The sequence below is a fragment of the Sarcophilus harrisii genome, chromosome 3 (assembly GCF_902635505.1).
Source record: "Sarcophilus harrisii chromosome 3, mSarHar1.11, whole genome shotgun sequence".
NCBI classification, from domain to species: domain Eukaryota; kingdom Metazoa; phylum Chordata; class Mammalia; order Dasyuromorphia; family Dasyuridae; genus Sarcophilus; species Sarcophilus harrisii.
Genome location: NC_045428.1, coordinates 251,293,147 through 251,316,277, shown reverse-complemented (window position 1 = coordinate 251,316,277; position 23,131 = coordinate 251,293,147). Strand labels below are relative to the sequence as shown.

The window sequence follows — 23,131 nt, the reverse complement described above, 5'->3', positions numbered from 1 at the left end:
CAAATAGGAAAATTTTTTAAAAATATGGGGAAACTTAGGAAACCAGTTAGCTTGAAGATGTAGTGAAAAAAAAAATATGCACGTTAGCTACCTATATACAACTGACCAACAGAGGCAACAGGGCAACAAGAATGTTCAGAAAAAATAACAGAAAACAAAGTATAAGGCTATAGGAACAAAGAGAATTATCTGATTACTGCCTTTGTAAAGTTTCCATACTTATCAGTAGACTATAAATAATGCAATCTAAGCTTTTTTTCTTACCCTATAAATTTTTTAAACAGATGGTTGTGTGATCGAGAATTTATACATATTTGTTTATGTGTGGGTATCATATGTGCCTGAACACATGCACAACATGCCTGAATCTTCCTGGGAAGTAAGTTCCATGGTGTAGTAAGTGGAATCCTGGACATTGTATCTGAAGACACGATTGGGCTGAGATCCTGGTAGCCACACGCTTTTCTGTAGATCTTGCATAATCTTTGGGATTGGCTTCAGGTTCCTTGTTTTTAAAACAAAGGGATTGAACTAGATAAAATGTAAAGTCACTTTCACTTCTAAAATCTATGATATATCTATATGATAATTTATGTAGGAAACTATTAAAAATTCAATTTTAAAGAAACTAGTAATTTAAATTAAGTATCAGGTTATGAAACCTCATATATCATCATCAGACTTTTTAGCAAAGCAGAAAATATCTCTTCAAAATAACTGTAAAATGAATATAGATACTTGGGCAGTGATGAATAACACACACACACAAAACAACAACAACAACAATACACTTTATAAAAATAAAATTTAAAAACTTCATTATTTGAAAATTTTCATTCCATTTAACAATGCTATGCCTATGTAATAGTGGGGGGAGACAAGTTCCTAAATTAACTTAAAAGATTTAAGAATAAAGTAGGAATGAAGGAGACTTAGATTAGTAGATTTCATACTATTCTATAAAGCATTAATCATCATCCAGTGTATTTTGTACAGGTGACAAATAAAATAGAAAAGTTAGTCGGTAAACAGCAAAATGAAACAATCAAACAATAAATTTGATAAATTATCTTTTTTTAAAATAGCTTTTTATTTTTAAAATACATTCAAAGATAGTTTTCAACATTCATCCTTATGAAACCGTTGTGTTCCATATTTTTCTTCCACTCTCCTCTTCTAGGAGTTATTCAATAGTTATTCAATATATGTTAAACATGTGCAATTCTTCTAATTATCATTTTTTGTAAGGGAATATAAAGACTTTATCAAGTGCTCTACTAAAATGTAAACTGTATCCACAACATTTCTTTGACATTTTCATAAAATCCTTATACTAGAAACTTCTGAAAGGAAACATGATTAATCTGCCATAACCTATTCTTGATGAACCTGTACTAGTCAGCTGATTACTGCTTCTTTTTCTGAATGTTCACTAAGCATCTCTTAATTCTGTGTTTGAGAATTGAGCATACTAATCTCTAGTTGACAAAGTCCGTTCTCTTAGAAAATCTGAACACATTTGCCTTTAAGACCAATCATTTTGATTTCCAAGTACATGCATCAATTCCTTCAACTATTGTGTATGTGGTCCCTCTGGGGTAAAGTGACTGGGATTAAGGGCAATTCTTTTACCATCTTCTTACTTATCTTGGATATCAACTTCATATAAACCCTTTTTTTCTTTCTTTTCAGTCTAGAGGTCATTATTATTTTGACAGAAAGAAGAAACTAGATGAAAAATGAGCAACTCTGCCCAACTTGATAGTGTAGCCTGAGCAGGGGTTCTCTTCATTCTTTGAACTTCCATCTTGGGGAGTGGGGAAGCCAAAAAACAAAACCACTTTTCCTTAGCTCTCTTTTTCCCCACCCTGTACTTCACTTCATTTTTTTTGTCTTGACAGTCATTATGGTCTTTTTGTAGAACTATGCTATACTATTATATTAATATTTTGTTACTTGTGTTCCATGTGTGTTTGTATATTTTCACAGATGCTTGTGAATGAATTTTTGGTGCATCATTATCGTTGGGAGACTTCCTTTTTTCTTCATTAGAATATCTGTCTTCAGAATTTCATTTTTAAGTGCTTCAGATCTCTTCTGGATTAATTTGTCCTATAGAATTTTGTTGTCTCTTTTTCTCAGAATCTTTTATAAAATATTTGCTAAAATCCTGGGTTTAGGCCAAACTACTTCCAGTTTTCTTCCTTTTTGTGATAAACATTGGGCCCCCATCATTTTTATGCTAACAACCCACATTCGTATTGTGAAAAACATATGCAGAAAAGAATTTCGTTGGGGTTTCTCTATCTTTCTAAAGTTGAAATTATCTTAAGGATATTAAAGAAGTTATTTCCTTTTCTGCTTCTAAAAAAGGTAAATTAGTATAGTATGTCTATAGTAAACTACATTTACTTAATTTAACAGTTAAAATAATATGTTTCACACTCTGTCCTCAACTTGTCCACTGAAGAGGGAAGACTTATTTTCATTTGTCTTTCTCCCTTTTCTGCTCCTTTTCCCCAATTCTCCCTATCATTACCATATAATGCCTCTTTGTCATCCTTGTGATCTCTTTCCCAGCTCATTGTGTTTCTTCCCTCTAGTTCTTGGCCGTCTTCCTGGATACTCTACTTTCCTTCTTCCTTTAACTATATCATTTCTTTTGAATTAAAGCAATTTTCTTTTACTTAATAGTATTTCCTCCCTTTCCCCCAATTACATGTAAAGCTAGTTTTTGTGAGATTTTGAGTCTCAAACTTTTTTCTCTTGTTACTCTTCTCCCTCTCTAAGACAGCAAGCAAGCAAACTGATATGTTATATATATTCAGTCATGTTAAACATATTTCCTCATTAATCATGTTGTGAAGAGAACTGTTCGGTTCTGCACACATATATTGTATCTAGGATATACGGTGACATATTCAACATATATAAGACTACTTGCCATCTGGGGGAGGGGGTGAAGGGAGGGAGGGGAAAAGTTGGAACAGAAATGAGTGCAAGGGATAATGTTGTAAAAAAAAAAAAAAAAATTACCCAGGCATGGATTCTGTCAATAAAAAGCTATAATAATAATAATAATAATAAAGATTGAAGAGCAAAACAACAACTAATAAGTCCGTTTTAATTGGGAAAAAAACAAATCATGTTGTGAAAGACTACTCAGGGAAAAAAAAGAAAAATCACAAGAAAGAAAAGAAGTGAAAATAGTATCCTTTCATCTGTATTCAGACTATATAGTTGTTTCTCTAGATGTGGTCAACATTTTTAAGGTAAAATAGAGTTACTGAAACTTCTCATCTAGTTTCAATGATAGAATACCACTACCCCACTCTCTGCCAACTCCAAGCATTTGATTTCATTAGTAGAAGCAATTCTACCGGTGAGGAGCCTACTTTTCCTCTTATTTCATTATGTATGGTAAGTGGTCTTGACAAAACAATCTTGCAGAGTTGCATAAGGTATTGAAAATTTAGGCAAGTTGTTCAGGTATAATTAGGATTTGAAACCAAATTTTTCTGACTTGCTCATTTTGCTTGTTTTTCTGTGCTTTATTTTTAAACTGTTAAAACTTTGGGTTGTAACTACTTTAAATCCAGCTTAGCTACTGTTCTTAATCTATAGTTTCTCTCTGTGGTTTCTAACTTGCTGGTTATATGGAAGCAGTTTTCTCCTTCCTTCTTGTCTGTTTAAATTCCTTGTAATTAGATATATTACTAAAAGTAAATGCATTGTCTTTTTAAAGTTCTTTTCAAATATTTATTGTTATATTTTTTCTTTATATCATTTTATTTTCTGAATACATCTTCTCCTTTATTATCTATTGAACTATTCCTCTGAGAAAGAGGAGGGAGGGAGAGAAGAGGGAAAAAAAAAGGCAGGTTAAGGAAACTACATTTACTTAATTTGACAGTTAAAACAATGTGTTTCACACTCAATCCTCAACTTATCCACTGAAGAGGGAAGACTTAGTTTCATTTCCTCATTGGGATAAAACTAATTATAATAACAGCCTTCAGGTTTATTTTGGGCTTTTGTGTTACTTTTAAAAGTTATAGTCATTGTGTATTTTGATTTCTTTGTTTTATTCTGTGCCTCTTCATTTATTACAATATAATTACATTCCCATTCCTCAGTTGATGAGCTTCTGCTTTGTTTACATTCCTTTACACCCACTGAAAATGCTAATTTAACTTTTTTGTATATGTCTTAATTCTTTTGGGGGTATATAATTATCAGTGAAATATTTGAATCAAAGAGTAGGTATATAAGTGTCATTTATTATAATTCTAGGTTGGTTGTGGATTATACTAATGTAACCAAAAGTAATTCTGTGTTACCAATTGAATTTATATGACAGGTCCTAAGAGAGTTCAGGATGAGAAAAATAATTAATATGATTGAAAATATTTACTTAAAAGTTCCAATTTTTAGATGTAAAAATAAACTGATAAATTATACTATGCATTTATAAGAAAATTAGAAAACATAGGCATATAATTTAAAATTATCTAAAACCAAATGCTAAAATGATATATGATAAGGAAAATTCTAGTTTTTCTAGTAAATACATAAATATGTAGCAAGACATATTGCTCTCTTTCCCCATTGATATTTGCAATAGGTTTGAAATGCAACTGACAGCAATAAGATGAGAGAAGGAGATTAAATATTTCTTTATATTCAGAAAAGAAGCAAAACTATTGTTGATTTTTAATGTCACAGTTTACTTCAAAGAAAACCCCAGACAATCAGCAAAGAAATTATTGGGAAGTTTAATAGTTTCAGTATAGACTGATTCAGATTAAATATGCAAAACTAACTATATTTCCACATAGCAATAATCAAATCCTTTGAAAAAGTTGAAAAGGAATTCACATAGTAACTGAGTTCTTGCCCAAGTTTTCCTAATTTGTTATAGTGATTTTTGTATTTCTTTGCCAAAATTACCCATTTTATATGAATTACCAAAAGTGAGGACTTATTATTTATTTTGATATGACTTGGGAAATTCATTGTCACCTCCTGGAAACATCTTATTTGTCTTAATTGTTGTTATGAAGTTGATCAGCACTCATCTTTCTTCCAGCCCCTTAGTAGATAATCTTTGACTGCTTTCTGCCTTTCATGACCACATTTCTCTCATGTGAACTTGTAGCCTTTACCCTCTTAAAGTTTAGCTTCTCAACCCACTCACTGAAACTTTATTTTCCAAAACAATGATACCTGATTTCTCAAGTGTTAGAGATTTTTCTTAGTGTTCTTCTTTCTTGACCACTCTCACTTTTGATACTGTTGATCCTCCCTATTACTAGATACTTTCTTCTCACTTGGCTTCCAAGACACTGCTCTCTCCTCATTCTCCTTTTATCTGTCTTAACAGTTTCTTCAAGTTCGTGGTTTTTCTCCTGCATTCAGTTAAGCACAGGCATCTGTCATAGGCATTATTTTATTTCAGCTATCTCCTTGGATGATTTAATCAGCTCCCATGAGTTCAGTTAACAACTCTGAACGGATGACTCCCAAATCTCTCTGTCCCTATTCTCTTTCCTGACCTCTAGTTTTGCATTGCCATCTGTGTGCTTGGCAAATGAAGCAGTCAATACTCATCTATTTCATTGAGCATGCTACCACAGACCTGTTTCACTATTGTGGAGTCATCCTTGAGATTTCCCCCTTTCTCCTTCTTTGTACTAATTAGTTTCTGACCATGAAATCTCTCCCATGTGATCTCTTTCTTTGCTCCTGGGACCCTCACTCTAATTCATGTCCATAATAACCAGGTTTTTTAACTGTAATTTCTTCTTTGTGATTATATCTTTCAGTTTTGGTCCCTATTTGAATTTCTTTATAGCATCATGTCTCTTCTTTATTAGTATTTTCAAAAATCTTCATCGACTTCTTTTAAAACAAAATAGAAGCCCCTATGCCTTGTATTTATTTGAGATCCTTTATAATCTAGTTCCAGCTTGCTAAAACATTAATAAACTTTGTCCAATATTTGACTGATATCTATTTTGCCTGATAAATGTTACATTTCCAAGTGTATTCAAAACCAACTCTTCACCCTTAGAATACAGTCGCTTATATAATCCATCCTTCTTTATCTTCCCACAAGGTACTTAGTTTAGGCACTGCCTTTCTGTAATCCTTCATCTCAGCATTGTTAGTATTCTCCTTAGATTATTTATTTATTTATTTATTTATTTGTTTATTTATATGTGTTGCTTGTCTCCCTATAAGCAATTCCCTGAAAGGAATGGGTGGTGTGTGTGTGTGTGTGTGTGTGTGTGTGTGTGTGTGTGTGTGTGTGTGTGTTTAAATATATTTTGAGGAAGTTAGCCTATTTGTGAAATCAATGTGAAAGGACAGTAATCAATAGTTGTTTAAATTGTCTCCAATAACATTCTATTAGAAACTATCATTCATATAATAATGTTTCTCCTCTTTGGGGGTATCCCTTTTACTTTTTAATATTTTTCTCAGACTGTGTTTTGAATTTTTCAGTGGTTCCCATAATATATAGTTTAACCAGAGAAAGGTAGTTGATTTGCTGAAATTTATTTTAATTCCAAGCATTAGGAAATGAAAATGAAAGAACAGGGAAGATTTTCTTTTGTTTCTTACAGAAGATGAAATTTTGATGCTATCTAAGAAATTCTATAGTAACTACAGATGCCATAGTATTGCCGGTAGCTGTACATAGTAGCAAATAACTTAGTTTTTATGTGCTTAATGTTGCTAAAGTATATTGAAATTATAGTGTTATTAGATTTAATCTTGTTGGCCAATACAGAAAAATAGACCTCATTAGTAAAATAATTTTAGAAGATATTGCTAAAATTATAATATTTTTATGAATTGTTTTTTTTCCCTTTTTTAAAACAGAGGTGTATTATTAACAATACTCATCGCCTAGTAGAGCTTTGTGTGGCCAAGCTTTCACAAGACTGGTTTCCACTTCTAGAACTTCTTGCTATGGCCTTAAATCCTCATTGCAAATTCCATATATACAATGGTACACGTCCATCTGAAACAATTCCTGCAGGTGTTCAGTTGGCAGAAGATGAACTCTACGCCCGTCCTCCAGATCCACGATCTCCAAAAGTGTGTTGGTTTGTTTTCAAAATTAATCCACTTGCCTTTTTACTTCAGCTCTATAGAGTTAGATCATCAGTCTGTTAAAAAAAAAAAAATAGAGCAAGAATAATTTTAAAATATTTCACTTTTTAATTGTACCTATAGAAACTATTTAGGCTACATAGTCTATCTTCTAGTTTTAATTTCCCTTGACATTATTCTACTTAAGAAACCAGTGACAATTAGTAAAATTTATAAGATGGTGTAAGGAAATTAACTTTAGGGTACTTTGGTACTTATTATAAAAACAAAGAATATTTTAACTTGTGGAAATTTTAGAGTAAAATTATGTAACAGAATATAAAATGGCTATACTTTTTAAGTAAGTTACCCTACTTTACTATTAAAATATACCTTATTTTATCTATCTTATACCCATGAAAGGAGCAGTTTATTTCATTTGATTTGTGGTATAAGTTTTCATTTATATCCTTCTGGAATCAATGAAAAAAAATTTTTTTCAATTTTATTAGAGTATACTTTAAAAAAAAAAAAAAAGCTTATCTCCACAAAGTTATTTCAATTTTTTGTTCACCTAGACATTGTTTTTTTTTAAATTGTCACTTATTTGATATTGACTTATACATAAAAGTTCTTAATTATTAATTTGACCTAAAGGTAATATGTAAGTTATAGCCAATGTTTATTTAAAATTTACTTAATATTTGGTTTTCTTTCATAGAATTTAGAAGTTTAAATAAAAAAAAATGTGTTACTGGATGTTTAAACTCAGTGTCCTTTCTATTTTATACATTTTTCTGTATCAAGGAAGAGGTTCAGAATCTTTGTACTGATCCTTTAGAAAAGATTTTCAATAGTTTGCATTTCTTGTATCTTATTGGTTTGCTTTTGCCTTTAAATGAAAGATGGGGATGTATATTTCACTGAAGTGTTGGTCTTTTATAAGCAATGTCAAAGAAAATTGAATTTGAAATTTTAAAGTAGAAATAAGAATTTTCTTTGTTTTTTTCTTTATAACTTGTGATTTTAATTTTTTAACTTGTAGCTTAAGAAAAATTCTTATGATTTAGGGTTAATTCTTGTTATGTTCTTTTTAATAACCAAAGAATATTTTTAATTAGTCTTATATGAAAAACTTTGTTGAGAAAGTTCTTAATTGCTCATTTCTACCTTTTTTATTGAAAGTGCCTGTACAGATTATTTTTTCCCCCGGTTCCCCTAATATATAGGAGTGAAGATTAGTTTTTTTGATAAGCAGAAACAAGTTAATCTATCTCAAAAAATGACTAACTTCATGTAAGCAGTAACTTAATTTTACTGAAGCTTACATTTACTTTGCATTTACTCCCGACTGAAAATGTAGAAAGATTTTATTTTAATTTTTCTAGCAAAGTCTCTATGGCTAGAAGTTGTTTTAAAGGCTTATCTCTACAAAACTGATTTTGTGCACCTGTGCAGGATATTAAAAGATAGTCATCAGTTGGATGTTAGCAAACACAGTTCCAAATATGAGATCCAAGGAAATTAAAATAAATGACTTGCTCTTATTCTCCAAAAGCATTAGGGGAAAATGATAAATCATCACAGCAATGATTCCCTGATTTCCTTTGGAAAATTTCAAAGTATGTAACCTTAGTCAAAGTTGTTCTGCTTAGGTAGACATTGGAATATGTCCTTTAGCCATTCCTTACTTTTTACCCAAAATCTGAAGATACTAGACCATTCTTACATATGAATTTTTTTTATCATTCATGTTTAAAAAAAATAAATAAAAGCTTCTAATCGCTCTAATTCTATCCATATTTAGAAAAGGTACTGACTAGAAAACACAGAAACAGAAGTATATACAACAAAAATGTTTGCCTCCCACATAGTAGAAGGGGATCCCAGGTTTGGAATAAAAATAAATAATTTATCCTAGGAATTGGGAGAAAGCAAAATTGTCTAAAAAGTACATTCTTTTTAGCAGACATTGATACAAAGTTAGGAATCAGGAGTTTCTAGCATTTACTTAGAGGTATGATAAATTTTTCTTTCATTCTCTCTCAACCCCACGTGTTGTGCCATAACTGAGCATTTTTTAATGAGAATTACTTTTTTCAGTAAAAGGTAATAAAGTTAATGTGAGTTTGAGGACTACTTTAAAATGTAAGCTTAATGACATCAGGGACAGTTTTGCTTTTGTGTTTATATCCCTACCACTTAGAACAGAATCTGGTACATAGTAGGTACTTGATGCTTATTGATTGATAATGCAGATAAAAGCTTTCGTATAGTCTGAAGAAGAGATGCTTAATAATTCAATGAGTAGCATAAGCTGAGCTATGCCCAAAGTATTTGCCTGTGTTAGAAAATGCAGTGTATTTGTGAGTCTGTCTGAATTTTTCTGTCTTGAAATAAATGTCAGATTTTGACTTAATATGCTTTTAGGTCAGTTCTTATTTAGAAGCTTCCACCTGCTTAAGGAACAAAGTTCAGGGGAAGCAGTATATTCATTTCTGCCTTTCCTTACATTGATGATGTATTTTAAAAGTATTTGGGAAATGGAGGAAAAAAAAGTTAAAGTAAGCTTTTCTGTAAAAATTCATGTTCCTGTGTTGCCATTTCTTGGATCTTTCCTAAACATTAAAAACGGGCACTCTTATGAAATTTATTTTTCCTTTCATATTCTTGTTTAGAAACATTTCTTCTAGCTTTTATTTAGGTTAAGTACCTCATAGGGTTATTCCTGGGTCAAGGAACTAAATTCTATATTGTTTTATGGAATTTTCCCTGGGGTAATTAAGAATTGGTCCAGTTTACTAGAAGCAGGCAGTTGTGGGAATGAGGAGCTGACTATTCTTTTCTGACCCATTGGCTGTATTATGTCTCTGGGAAAGGTAAGGATAGTGGGGGCTTGTTGAGTTCATGAATATATTATTATTGCATATTGTTTCTAGTATCAAAAACATGCTTTGCATGTGAGATGTTGAATTAAATTAATCTCTGAGTATCTTGATAATTTGTAATTAAATTTACTTATATCGTTATGAAATAAACGTAAGCAAACTATTTTGTGATCAAGTATCTTGGGCTTTTCTTTCTAGAATCTAGTAAACTTTTCTTCTAATTTGAGTTTTATTATACAAGATAAAAACATTTAAAAGATACATGAAAAGCAGTAGCATTTTCATGATGGGGGAAAGCTTGGGATAGGAGCCAGAAGACATAAATTTTCACTCTTTATTGGTTAGTCAATTAACTATGCAATATTGAACAGATCATTTTATTCTCCCTTATATAACAGTTCTATACAAATGTAAGGTATATTTTATAGAATAATAATTTTAAAATGATTCCTTTAGAGCTAATGCTATAATTATTTGAATTTCCTATTAGTCCAGCAACCTTTCTATTATAAAAATTTCATTGAAAATTAATAGTTGAGGTTAAGTAATATTTATATTTGTACTAAAGAAAGAAAATTTTTTTTGTTTGTTTGTTTTATATAGGGTTGGTTAGTGGATCTCATCAATAAATTTGGCACATTAAATGGGTTCCAGATTTTGCACGACCGCTTCATTAGTGGCTCAGCATTGAATGTCCAAATTATTGCAGCTCTTATTAAGTAAGTTAAACTTAAAAATTGGATGTTTTATTCTAAAAATTCAGTGTTGCTTCGCAGATTTGAGATTGCATTTCTGATTGATTTTTCTCTGATAAACAATATTAAATTAGGATTGAAAATTTTATTTTCCTTATAAATACTGTAATAATTTTTACAAAGATAGTTTTATTTTAAGTGGAATTTTCACAAATTCTAATATTTTCTTTATTTTCAGACCATTTGGACAGTGCTATGAGTTTTTGACACTTCATACAGTGAAGAAATATTTCCTTCCAATTATAGAAATGGTTCCACAGTTTTTAGAAAACTTAACTGATGATGAACTGAAAAAAGAAGCAAAAAATGAAGCAAAAAATGATGCTTTGTCAATGATAATAAAATCTTTGAAGAATTTAGCTTCACGAGTCCCAGGACAAGAAGAAACTGTAAAAAATTTAGAAATATTTAGATTAAAAATGATACTTAGGTAAGATGCTCTCCATTTGGAATTTATGATGTGGGTTTAAAAAAAAAAAAACTAACACCAGGTTCTTCTTACAGGTTGTTACAAATTTCTTCTTTCAATGGCAAGATGAATGCACTAAATGAGGTTAATAAAGTGATCTCTAGTGTGTCATATTATACTCATCGGCATGGTAATCCTGAGGAGGAAGAGTGGCTCACTGCAGAACGAATGGCAGTAAGTTCTTTTAATTTTTTTGCTTCCAATTATGTATGCCAAAGGAACAATTTGACAGAAATCAGATTAATTTTAGTTGAACTTTGTAAAGCTTAGATTATAAAAATCTGAGTCATTTACAATTATTATTTTTTTTTTTTTAGTAGTCTTAATAACTTTTTGAGTTGATTGAGTTTATTGGATAGCAGAAATTTTGGCTTTGCTACTTGCCATACAGTAGTTTATTCCTTAGTAACGTTAGTTATTAGAGTAGTATAATAACTAACCTTAATCTAATAACTAACCTTACTAAGAAATAAACTACTGTTTTTTGGGTTTGTTTTTTTTTTTTGTTTTGTTTTTTGTTTTTTGTTTTGTTTTGTTTTTTTTAGTTTTTAGAATCTTCAGAAAAAGACAAACTAATTGTGAATGAGTGCTTTCATCGAAATACATTGTAGTACATCTTTTCTTCTTAGATGTATGTAAACTAGAGTTAAATGATAGCTGAATGGTAAAAGAAAAGGTAAAGAAGAACAGAAGTATAAAGATTAACATGTTAAGTAAATTCAGAGAACTTGAGGTAGAGCAGGTAAACTAATTGGAGAAAGGGGTAAAGTCAAGGGGAATAAAGAAAAAGATATTGTAAGCAAAACTGATTCCTCAAACATTGTATCACTTTAAAATAGGTACTATTAATCCAAATGAAGGAAGTAAAAGGGCAGAGAACTCAACTCAATAACTTTAGCTGTGAATGAATAAATCATCCAATTTTAAATAAGGATTATATAATAACACATGAAAATAAAAGTCAATCAGCTATATATAGGAGATAGAATGAAAATGATAGTTTACAACAAAATTTATTATCAGATTCTCAAAAAAACCAAAGATTTTTATTACGCAATTAAAGAAAAATTAAAATTCACAATATGAAATGAGATACAAACAGGAAAAAATGCATATTTAAAGACATTAAAGGTAAGGAATCAATATTAAAACTAAGTATATATACACAGACTAGCTTGTGTCTTAATTGATAAATATAAAATTAACTTTATTGCTAAAAGATCAATCATTATAATCCAATTTTAACAGACTTTAATAATTACATCAGAGGTGGATACATTTAAGAGAAATTAAAAGCAAAGAACTAAATAAGTTGTTATAAAAGTTAGAGGTCTGACAGGCTTGAGATGTCTTCTATGTGGGGAAAATCACATAGAGGTGTTTTTAAAACACTGTCTTTTCTAGACTGATACAATATAAGATAATGATATAGGGAACATATGCACAAGATAAAGATCTAAATGATTTTAATAAGAACAAATAGAAACAATCAGTAATTGTGTTAGAGAAAATTATGAAAGAACAAAGCATTATTTCCAGGATATACCTTAAAGCAATCCAGAGACAATAAAATATCTCTCTGAAAGCATTTTAACAAAAAAGAGAAGAGGATTCATGAATTCATCAATTTTATTTCTAAAAATTAATAAAACATGGAAGAAAAAGATTATATAAGTAGATACTAAAAGATTTTTTAAAATATCAATATAGTTGATCAATTAGAGCTAACCTGATAAAATAAGGCCAGAATAAAAAAATGAACATAACAATTACCTGCAAAAATACCCATATTAACAGAACATAATATAGACATATTAACACACCTAAATGTCAGAAAATGAAACTTAGTTCCTTTATGAATTGGTCAAAGAAAAAAACTCGGGCTCCTGATAGAATTGCAAGTGAAGTCTAACTTTGTTATACAATTTGACCTTCAAAATTAAGAAAGAAAACACTCCCACAAACTCCAATAATGGATATTAATGCAGTTTTTAATTTTTTTAAATTTTTGAGTCCTGCAAGGGAGATGAACCTCACCAGGTTATATTTGCAGCTTGGGGCTAATATGTTTCAGCGTTAGGGAAAATCTAATAAAATCCTAGACATATACACACAGAAAGCACATATCTTAAACCAGAAAACTAGTATTTTTATAATGAAGTACTTATTTGTAAGCTTTCTCATTAAATAGAAGATTAAAGAATGTCCCTTTCAGTTGTGAATTGATTTAATTCTAGAAATACTAGTAATTGCAGTAAAGGAAGATAAAAGATCTTCCTCTGACCTGAATGATTTAAAAAAAAAGATATCTTTTTTTGTTGCTTATATGATGGTTTATTTAGAACACTACGGAGAATCAGCAAGGAGACTCATTAAGATAAGATGACTTAGAACTTCAGTAAAACAACAACGTATAAAATAAAGAAGCAAATTTCAATATTTCCAAACAGCAGTGATAAAATAGGTAATGGAAATGTCAGTGGAAAGAATTTGTAGAATGTATAGCTTGTCTATGAATCAGTCTATCAGAATATAGGAATCAAATACAGAATGACTTAAATGTCAGTGGAAAGTAAGACAAATCCAAATCTTAAAAAAAACTTTGTAGTTATAGTACCAAGCTTGGCCTTAGAAAATAATTAGAAAAATAGTTTTTCTTTGAAGAGGTGGAGAACTCTGAAATAAAATGGTGCACTGACATTGTTGATCTGCTTTTTCCTCACATTATTCAAAAATTTGTATTGCAAAGGCTTAATCTCTAGATAAAGAAGATAAAGGTGAATATTTTGGGGAATGAAAATAAAAACATTTAACAAAAAATAAACAATGTAGTACATAGGTTAACTAGAAGATAGCAGTGGATATAATTATAGATTATAGATAAGAATTATATAATTCTTTAGTGAACAATTCTGTAACTCTAGGGAAGAATTTGGCATACTAAAAAAAAAAAGAGAGACTTTATTCTGGGTTAAATACCTTCTTTCCATTGAGAGTCAGGGGAAGATTATGTGTATATTGGTTTACCCTTTTCTGTTTTCATGTGACATTTTTATAATTGCCAAAACTGACAGTTTACTGACAGTTAATTGAATTCTCATGTTTTAGTTTGATGTTAAAATGCCTTCATCTTATTTATGTTATCTAACTTTATGTATATTAAATCATAGATTCATGAGATGCATGAGTTTAAATAGACTTTAGATGTCAGGGTTTTGTTTCGGTTTTTTTCTATCTTCTTAGTATTTGTTTGTTTTATCCATGAGATATATAATCTCAAGTGGAATATGTCACAGAAGATGAAGAAGGAATATGTATAAAACATGTTATATTTACACTACTCCTTACAATTTGAACCAGTTCATGGTTAGAGCTAATGAAATGCTTCTCTTTATCTTGTAATAAATAATTTTCCTGTCAGAAATTATTGGAAAACAGTACTGTGAAGGAGAATAATTCATGATTGTGAAGCTATATATACTCTGAAATTATTTTTTCATTTTTTTCCCAAAGACTTTATTAAATGTTAGAGAAAATTTTAGTATATAGAAAATAGTGGTACACCTAGTGAGTGTGTGTGTGCGCGCGCACGTGCTTGTGTACATTTACTAGAGAAGAATCTTTTTTTAAAATTTTTTTTACTTTAGATAATTTTTCATTAATTGGATATATATTACTCTTCAACCTAGGTTCCATATTCAACATTTTCTACAAAATAGTTTAAATCCTTAAAGATTAAAAAGAAATATTCCTTCTAGATGGACTGTACCTAAAATATTCAAACATTAAACAAATTAATAAGATCTACATACCATTAATAAAAGAACTTACTGAAGTGCTTTTTTTTTTTTTTTTTTTTTGGAATAGGGAAAACTGTTTAATAGATTTAGTTTGAGAGTTGTGCATTTTTTTAAACATGAAATTTTATTTATATTGCTACTGTCAATTCTTGAACCTTTATAGAAAATTCAGTGGCTCTTTGTTACCTTTGGGATCAAATATAAACTTTTGGTTGGCATTTAAACCTTTCAGAACTTTGATTCCTAACCTCTTTGGGAGTTATTGTATATTATTGTCCTTCCTTTTTTCTTTGATCTCACACTATTCCTCATGCACATTCCTTCACTTCCCATATCTGGACTTTGGCAGAGATTGTTCTGTAGATCTGGATAGTCTATCTTCACCTCAGCAACTTAGAATCACTATGTTAACTGTCATTTCATACTTGGGGGCACATTCTTGATCTTGCAGCTACAAGGGCCTCCACTTCTCCTAAATTACCATGAATTTATTTTGTATACTTGTTCTCCCACTATATCTTTCTTTCTCTCTCTCTCTCTCTCTCTCTCTCTCTCTCTCTCTCTCTCTCTCTCTCTCTCTCTCTTTCTCTCTCTCTCTCTCTCTCCTTCTGAATCCCTCTCCCTTCCCCCCCCTTTCTTTTCTGAGACAATTGGGGTTAAGTGACTTGCCCAGGGTCACACACCTAGGAAATGTTAAGTGTCTGAGCCTGGATTTGAATTCAGATCCTCCTGACTTCAGGGCTAGTGCTCTATCCACTACGGCCAATTAGCTGCCCCTCCACCCTCTATTGACCTGTGTGTGTCAGTAGAATGTAAGCACCTGTTCCATTTTTTTGTCTTTATATTCTCTGTTTCCAGTATAGTTTCTGGAATGTAACTTTTTATTAAATACTTGTTGATTTAATTTGTAGGAATAGTAGGATAAGGAAGTAAAAGAAGTTTAGAATCTAATAATATTAATTCTTTTCATCTTAACAGCTAGATTAAATATTTTAGAAAACAAGGAGTTCCTTGTAGTGTTTAGTTCATATTTTTAAAATATATGTGTGAAGCACTCTGAATAAACCATTGATTTTTTTTTTTTAAGCTCCCCTTATTTTACATTTACTTAATGGTTCTGCTTTTAATCTCATTGATGCTTTGAAACTGTACTTTGCATTTACATTTAGGAGTGGATACAGCAGAACAATATTTTATCTATAGTTTTACGGGATAGTCTTCATCAACCACAGTATGTAGAAAAACTGGAGAAGATTCTTCGTTTTGTTATCAAAGAAAAAGCTCTCACCTTGCAAGATCTTGACAATATTTGGGCAGCACAGGTAAGAATATGAATTAAAAATGTTCCCTTCATAATGAGAATTTTTAACTGTTATGTAAAAGTTGTACATAAGGTAATGTTCATTAAGAGAAATGTGTGGACATCTGTTGGTGAGCACTTAATTTTTGTAAATCACATCACATTTTAAATGTTCATCATTTATCAGTTTCATTTCATTTCATTTTTCATTTCATAATTTCAGCAGGATTAGTCCCTTCAACTATTCTATATAAAATAATTAATTCTAATTCTGAAAATTGTAATATCAAGACACACTGGTAGAATCAATTGGGATCCTATATTTTTCTAAGTCAAAGTGGGAATATACAATAAAACTACAATGTTCTTACATTTTTTTTTGTTCTTTTTTGAAAATGAGTGATTTTAGGATTTTAAAATTTTTCTGAAAGCAAACACTTCCCATTTAGGATTTTCATAAGGTTGAATGTTTTGATTGTTTAGTTTTCTTAAGTATAAAAACTGTATTAAAGTCATGTGGTATTGAGTAGAAAGAATAGGTGGAAAGGGAAAAAAAGCACAATAGGCATTTATATAGCACCTAATATTCGCTAACCACTGTGCTAAAAGCAAGGGGAAAGTTTTTGTAGAGATTATTGGAAAATAATTTTTTGCTGAAGTTGCCATTGTGTTCTAGTGCATTAATAAAATGATATCATCAAAGCTAACTTGTTTTATTGGGTATGAAATCTATAAAGTCATTTCTTAAGGGATAAAGCCCACTTTTTACAAGACGGACAAATTACTTAACTAATTTCTAAATTCAGAGGAGCGTTAATAATTGTTCCATGTTTTATCTCAGTGACAGATTTCTAATCTGTGGCCAGTCATGGAAGAATTCTTTAAGCTGTTTTCAAAGACTGTATTGTTTGGTTGATCTTTTGACTTTACTTCCATCTTTAAATGGTATTTTTATGATTATAAATGATATAAACCAATGTCCTTGCTAATGACTTAATTTATTGTTGTTGTTATTATTATTTAACATTGAGAAACGTCATTTTTGAGTCAATTAAGTGATTTTGATTAAGGTCAAGAATAAATTTTTGCCTGAAGTTCCAAAGTTTTTGCTTTTGTAGTTCATGGAATAGTACCTTAAACCTTCTGTTTTTTGATAAAATTTTTCAGGCAGGAAAACATGAAGCCATTGTAAAGAATGTACATGATCTCCTGGCAAAGTTGGCTTGGGATTTTTCTCCTGAACAGCTTGATCATCTCTTTGATTGCTTTAAGGTAAACATTCTTGAGTTAAGCAAATTGATATTTTAAATCTCTAGATTTTGATTCCATTAACATAGACATGAGCAAAACAATAACACTTAGAAGGTAAATGAGAAATTCAAGCAGACATACTCACTACGTGGATTCTTTGTTCATTTTCTTCAAATAAGGAAAAATTGTAAATATGATTTATTGTTGCCATAAAATGTAGAGAACTGTCTTTGGAATCAAGAAGACCAGATTTCGTAGCCTGCCTCTGACACAGATTCTGTGTGACTTTGGACAATTCAGATTTAACCTCTCCCTGCTCCAGCCAGCACTCTGAGGAATATAAGTTGCATAGAAGGTACCATCCTGCATTGGTAGAATTTTTTTTTTTCTCACCCAGGAATTGCTTGTGCTAAAGAAATTTTAAATCTAAGCAATGAAATTAATATTAATATCATACTTATGCTTTTGTCACACTTGTAATTATTGCGGACTTTGAGAATATCCATGAATCTGCAAGTAAGTCAGAAAGCCTCTCAGCATCAAGGAAAATAAGTGTTATATATCCAAGGCAATTTACTCCATAGCAATAGAGATTTATATAGGTAAACACTTTTATTATTTAATTAATCTAGGTCAGGTAGAAGGTATTTCTACATTTAAATAGTTTGGTGTTATAAAGATGCTAGAAGTAGAATTATGCCCACAAAAAATATTACTGATAGTGAGGATTAGCATATTGCTCTAGTGATTATCTTTTTAGTCTCAGATTATTTGATATGATGGATATACATACTTGAATAACTCCTTAGAACATCACTTCATAATGCTTTGTAACTTTTATGTTGACCCTTAGTTAAAATGTGTTTACTATATATGGAGGGTATTCATTTTACTAAGGCAGATAAAGGTTTGCTCATTGTTATTCAAGTAATTTTTTTTAATTGATACTTAAAGGGAAGAATTTCTTTTATCTCAATTTTTCTCATTTATACTCAGTGCTCCTGATTACTTCAAAGATCTTTGATTTCATCGGAGTGTGTACTCCAGTATAGGTTGCAGGTCCCTTGTGAATAAATAGGAGCATAGAATTGGGAGCCGAAAGAAAACTCAGAAATCATTTAGTCTAATCTCTTTCATTACACATAAGAAAGTTGAATGCCAAAAAATTGTGAAATATCTTGCCCCATGGTCAAAGAAAGAGTGCAAAAAAAGCTAGAATTTGAACCTACCATATTTGATTGTAAATCCAGTGCTTTTTTTCCTCACTAACTACTGTAGTTGTCCATATATAATATTCCAGAGTACTTTCTGTTGGTACAGTATTTCTAAACCTGGGGTTTCTTCAATGAGGAGCCAGAGTTGAACTTCAGTGAAGTATTGTGCTGATTAGGTTTGATAAATGAAGTTTAACTGTTTTAACATAATTTTTTTTTTGTGATTTGTAATAAATGTTAGATAAGTATGACTTTAATAATTTCTTTACTTTTCCATAAAATTTGCTGTCATTCTGTTTCTATTACACACTTTCCTGAATATCCTAAAGTTCGTAATTATTGACTGATATTACATACATTTTTTTCCTGTGGAGAAAAAAATTAAAAAAAGATTTGTAAGCTAAATATGTAGTTAATAAAAAAGAAAACCAACAATGTAATACAATAGGAAGATTTTAAATTTAGAGGAGAAGTAGATAAATTGAAAACTTCTCGAGCAAGTCCTCCAAACTATAGAATTGATGGGGGAAAAAACCTAATTCTCTAAAACTAACAAAATTGGCAAAGTATGAGCCAATCTGATTTAAAAAGGAAGAATATCAAATTAGCAAAATAAAAAATTGAACAAGGTAAAACCACAGTACTCAGAAGAAAGTAAAGAGCCAAGTAGAATCTCCTATGTACATTTAGAGATCAAGACCTCCTTAGAATCAAAAGAATAAAAGACAGTGTACAAAGATATAAAAAATCCAAATTAATAATTCACCTGATAGGGATTTTAGATAATCTAATCTCAGATAAAGAAATTTGAACTTTTTGTAGTTATTCTAAAAAAAAAAAAAAACTCTTAGCAAAAATTATTTCCAAGAATCATTTCATTTCATTAGACAATTTTTCTTTATACTTGAACTAAAGGATAAAAAAAAAGAATTGTAAACTTTTCAAGAATGAATATTTATGCCAAAATTTTTAATTCTTGCAGAAAGATCACAGTAGTTTGTCCCTCTACTCTTCCTCTCCAGAAATGACCATAATCAAGTTGAATTTATATTTGAGATGCAAAAATGATTGAGCATTAGGAAAATAGTTGCTATTGTTTATCGTATTGAAAGCAGAAACTTTCTGAAGCACATATCATTAAATGGACAAAAAGCCTATGATAAAATAAAATATTCATTTAATTCACATTTTAAAAAAAGATTACAATATATAGGCATAGGATCTTTTCTTATGCAACATCCAAATACATTATATAACAGATAAACACTAGAACAAGAAGTCTTAAGGTAGGATGTGTAAACTTTTGAAACATATTTTGGTAATTGCATGTCATTGTTATTCTTTTACTTTGTAGACCTGTGTTTTATATTAAAACATTCTAAGTAATCCCTAGGATTAACCAGATTGCTATACAGGGTCTAAAAATAAAGGTTTTTTGAAACATTTTTATACTAGAAATTTTCCCAATAAATATAAAAGCAAAGCAAAAGCCCCCTTTATCTGCTGTTATTTGAATATTGCAGCATTTATTGAAGAAAATCAATTAATAACATTGACTGGAGAAAGAAAAATCATAAAGATAGGTAAAGAGGAGACAGAACTATCCTTAATAGGATGATGCTTCAAGAAGCAGATCAAGAAAATGAATATCTTTTGCATAGTTGAAGGCTATAAAATGCACAGAGTATTGCTTTAGCAGTTACAGAATTCAGAAGATAATAACACAGCTAATAAGTTTCTGAGGTCAAATTTGAACTCAGGTTTTCCTTATTCCAATCCCCAGTACGCTATATTCTATCTACTGGGTCACTTAGCTGCCCCCATAACAATAGTAATTACAGCATAGTTAAACTATATGGGAGTCAATTTACCTAATAACTGAAGAAATAAAATTCCTTAAAATAGTAAAGAATAGTAAGACATTCCTTAAAATAGTAAAGAAGAGTTTGTTACTCAGTGTTCATAGCCTATCTGTGCTATATAACAAATAAGACACTACCACCAAGCTTAGTTGACAAATATATTACTATGTCATTCATCCTACCAAAAGATACTTTATTTGCATAATTCCAGACTTTAGAATTCTGATCCACACAATGATAAACCAGAAGTCCTAAAGAATACAAATGAACATGACATGTCCTGACAGCTGCAATGAACTTAATATACAGAAATGTGCAGCTATGCACTAAGGAATTTTGTTTTTTTTAAAAGGCTCATTTGAGGATAGTTGTTTGTGGTAGGGAGCTGAAATAAAGGGTAAAGAAGTAAAAAAGCAAAGGGTAGGGGATAGAATAGAAATTGTAGTAATTCAAATCTCAAACTTTATTGTGACACAGTAAGCATTAAAGACATTTTGATATTTCTTAAGAACTAGAAAACTATTGATGGATCAGATTAGACAAAAAAATAAAAAATTATTGAATCCTGTGACTTAGTTTAGTATCTGATAAACCTGAAAACATAAATTTACACAAGAAAGAATTTATTTGATAACTGTAGAGAAAACTGAAAAGCAATCTGGCAAATTGAGCTTTCAACAATATTTTACAAGAAATTTGAAATATGTGTGTGATTGATCTGAATCTTTGGAGATAAATTTTTAAGATAAAGAATAGAGATGATTATAAAAAGCATTTAATATTTCTTGAATGTGTATTTAAAGACTCTTCATATCATAAGTCAAGATTTATAGGTAACTATGCCTAAAATATGTAAGAGCAAAGGCCATTTACCAAATTAATATTGCTGGTCAAAGAACAAACATTTCTCAAAAGGAGAATTATATTTAATAACCATATGAAAGCATAATCCAGATCTCTGATTATAACAGAAATGCATACCAAAACAAATGGGAAATTTCCTGTAACACTCAGCAAAAGGGTAGTGATGGGGGGGTAAAAAGAATGTCTTGTTAATGTAATGGATTTGGGACAATGGGCATAAAAATGCATTGTTAGTAATGCTGCAAAAAAAGCAGTTAAATGTTCGTGCAATTTTTCATCACTGAGCACATTCTTGAGGGAAGGTAATGCCAAATAGAAATGAACTGGAAACAGTGGCTGCCTGTCATTTGGGAAATGGCTAAAGAAATTGTGCTATAAGAATGTAATTGAATATTAATAAGCCGTAAGAACAATGTAATGGGTGAAAAGATTTATGTAAAATTATGCACAGTGAGTTAGTCAAGAACTAGAGAAATAATTTACAGAATGAGTACAACTATAAGTGTATAGAACTATTACAAAATGGTAAAAAGTATGTTTTTCATATTATAATAGAACCATATTGGCCCACAAGACAAGGTTTGAAATTTTTCCTCTGCTCACTTTCTTGCTGAGATGGAGTTCATGGTTGTGGAACATTTCATATCATATTCTTGTCATGTGTATTGATTTTGTGAGTTTCCCTCTCCTTCCCTCCCTCCTCTTCTATTATTTGTGATAGGGAATTACTGCTTTGGAGAGATACAGTGGGAAATAGAAGTGATGTAAAAAGAAAGTATAAAAATAAAATTTATTCAAAGGTTTCTTTTGTGGTTTTTTAAGGAACAGGCCTTAACATTCAGGTTAAGTATACATTTTGATTTTTTTGTGGAATGTAGTGAATAATGTATGTCTGAACCTATTTTCTACCAGAATGCTTACTTGTTTTTCCAGCAGTGGGTATCAATTAGTGAATTTATTTTTGGATAAATTATATTTTGGAATTTATTGAGTTCCATTATTACTGATCCTCTTTTTCTGGTCTCTTATGTTGATTTGCTTTTCTTAATCAAATGAGAGGTAGAGGCTTTTGTAAAAGATAGTTGTTTGGATTACATAAACTTGGAAAGCTTTTATGCAAATGAAATTAAATATTTACAATAAGAAGGGAGTGGATCAACAAAAAAGTCAGCATATAAAATAACCAATAAAGAATCAGGAATAATTTAACTCTGCTTAATAAGTGAATTTAATAAATATAGAAACAAAATTCTAGGGAAAACTTCCTATTTGAAAAGAATTGATTGGAAGATTTGAATGCAGTCCAGCAGAAATTAGATTTATCGTAATAACTTACATCATGTTCTACATTGGATTCAAAAGAGATAAATAATCTAAATATTAAAAGTCATATTTAAAAAATTGAAGAGACTCTGATTAGATACCCTTTGCTATTTTGGGTAGGGTGTGAATTGTTAAAATACCAAATAGGAAAAGTATGTTTTAAGAGAATTTTTACAAAAGAATTGTAAATTAATGGGTTGGTGGAATCTTTTTATAAAATATCTCTGACAATTAGAATTTCAAAGTCCTAAGATACACAAATAGCCCAAAAGCTCTTCCCAATTAAAAAAAAAAAAAAAAGATC

At 30.2% G+C, this 23,131-nt stretch overlaps 1 protein-coding gene across 4 annotated transcripts in view; it reads left to right on the top strand.

Moving 5' to 3' along the window:
* The window catches only part of USP9X (ubiquitin specific peptidase 9 X-linked), a 247,134-nt gene that overhangs the window by 105,542 nt on the left and 118,461 nt on the right, over positions 1-23,131 (top strand). For all 4 annotated transcript variants that reach the window (XM_031959411.1, XM_031959409.1, XM_031959412.1 and 1 more), the window contains exons 6-11: positions 6,889-7,107; positions 10,593-10,708; positions 10,923-11,174; positions 11,249-11,387; positions 16,183-16,335; positions 17,481-17,585. In XM_031959411.1, the coding sequence (XP_031815271.1) occupies positions 6,889-7,107; positions 10,593-10,708; positions 10,923-11,174; positions 11,249-11,387; positions 16,183-16,335; positions 17,481-17,585 (984 nt within the window). The remainder of the gene's footprint in view (positions 1-6,888; positions 7,108-10,592; positions 10,709-10,922; positions 11,175-11,248; positions 11,388-16,182; positions 16,336-17,480; positions 17,586-23,131) is intronic.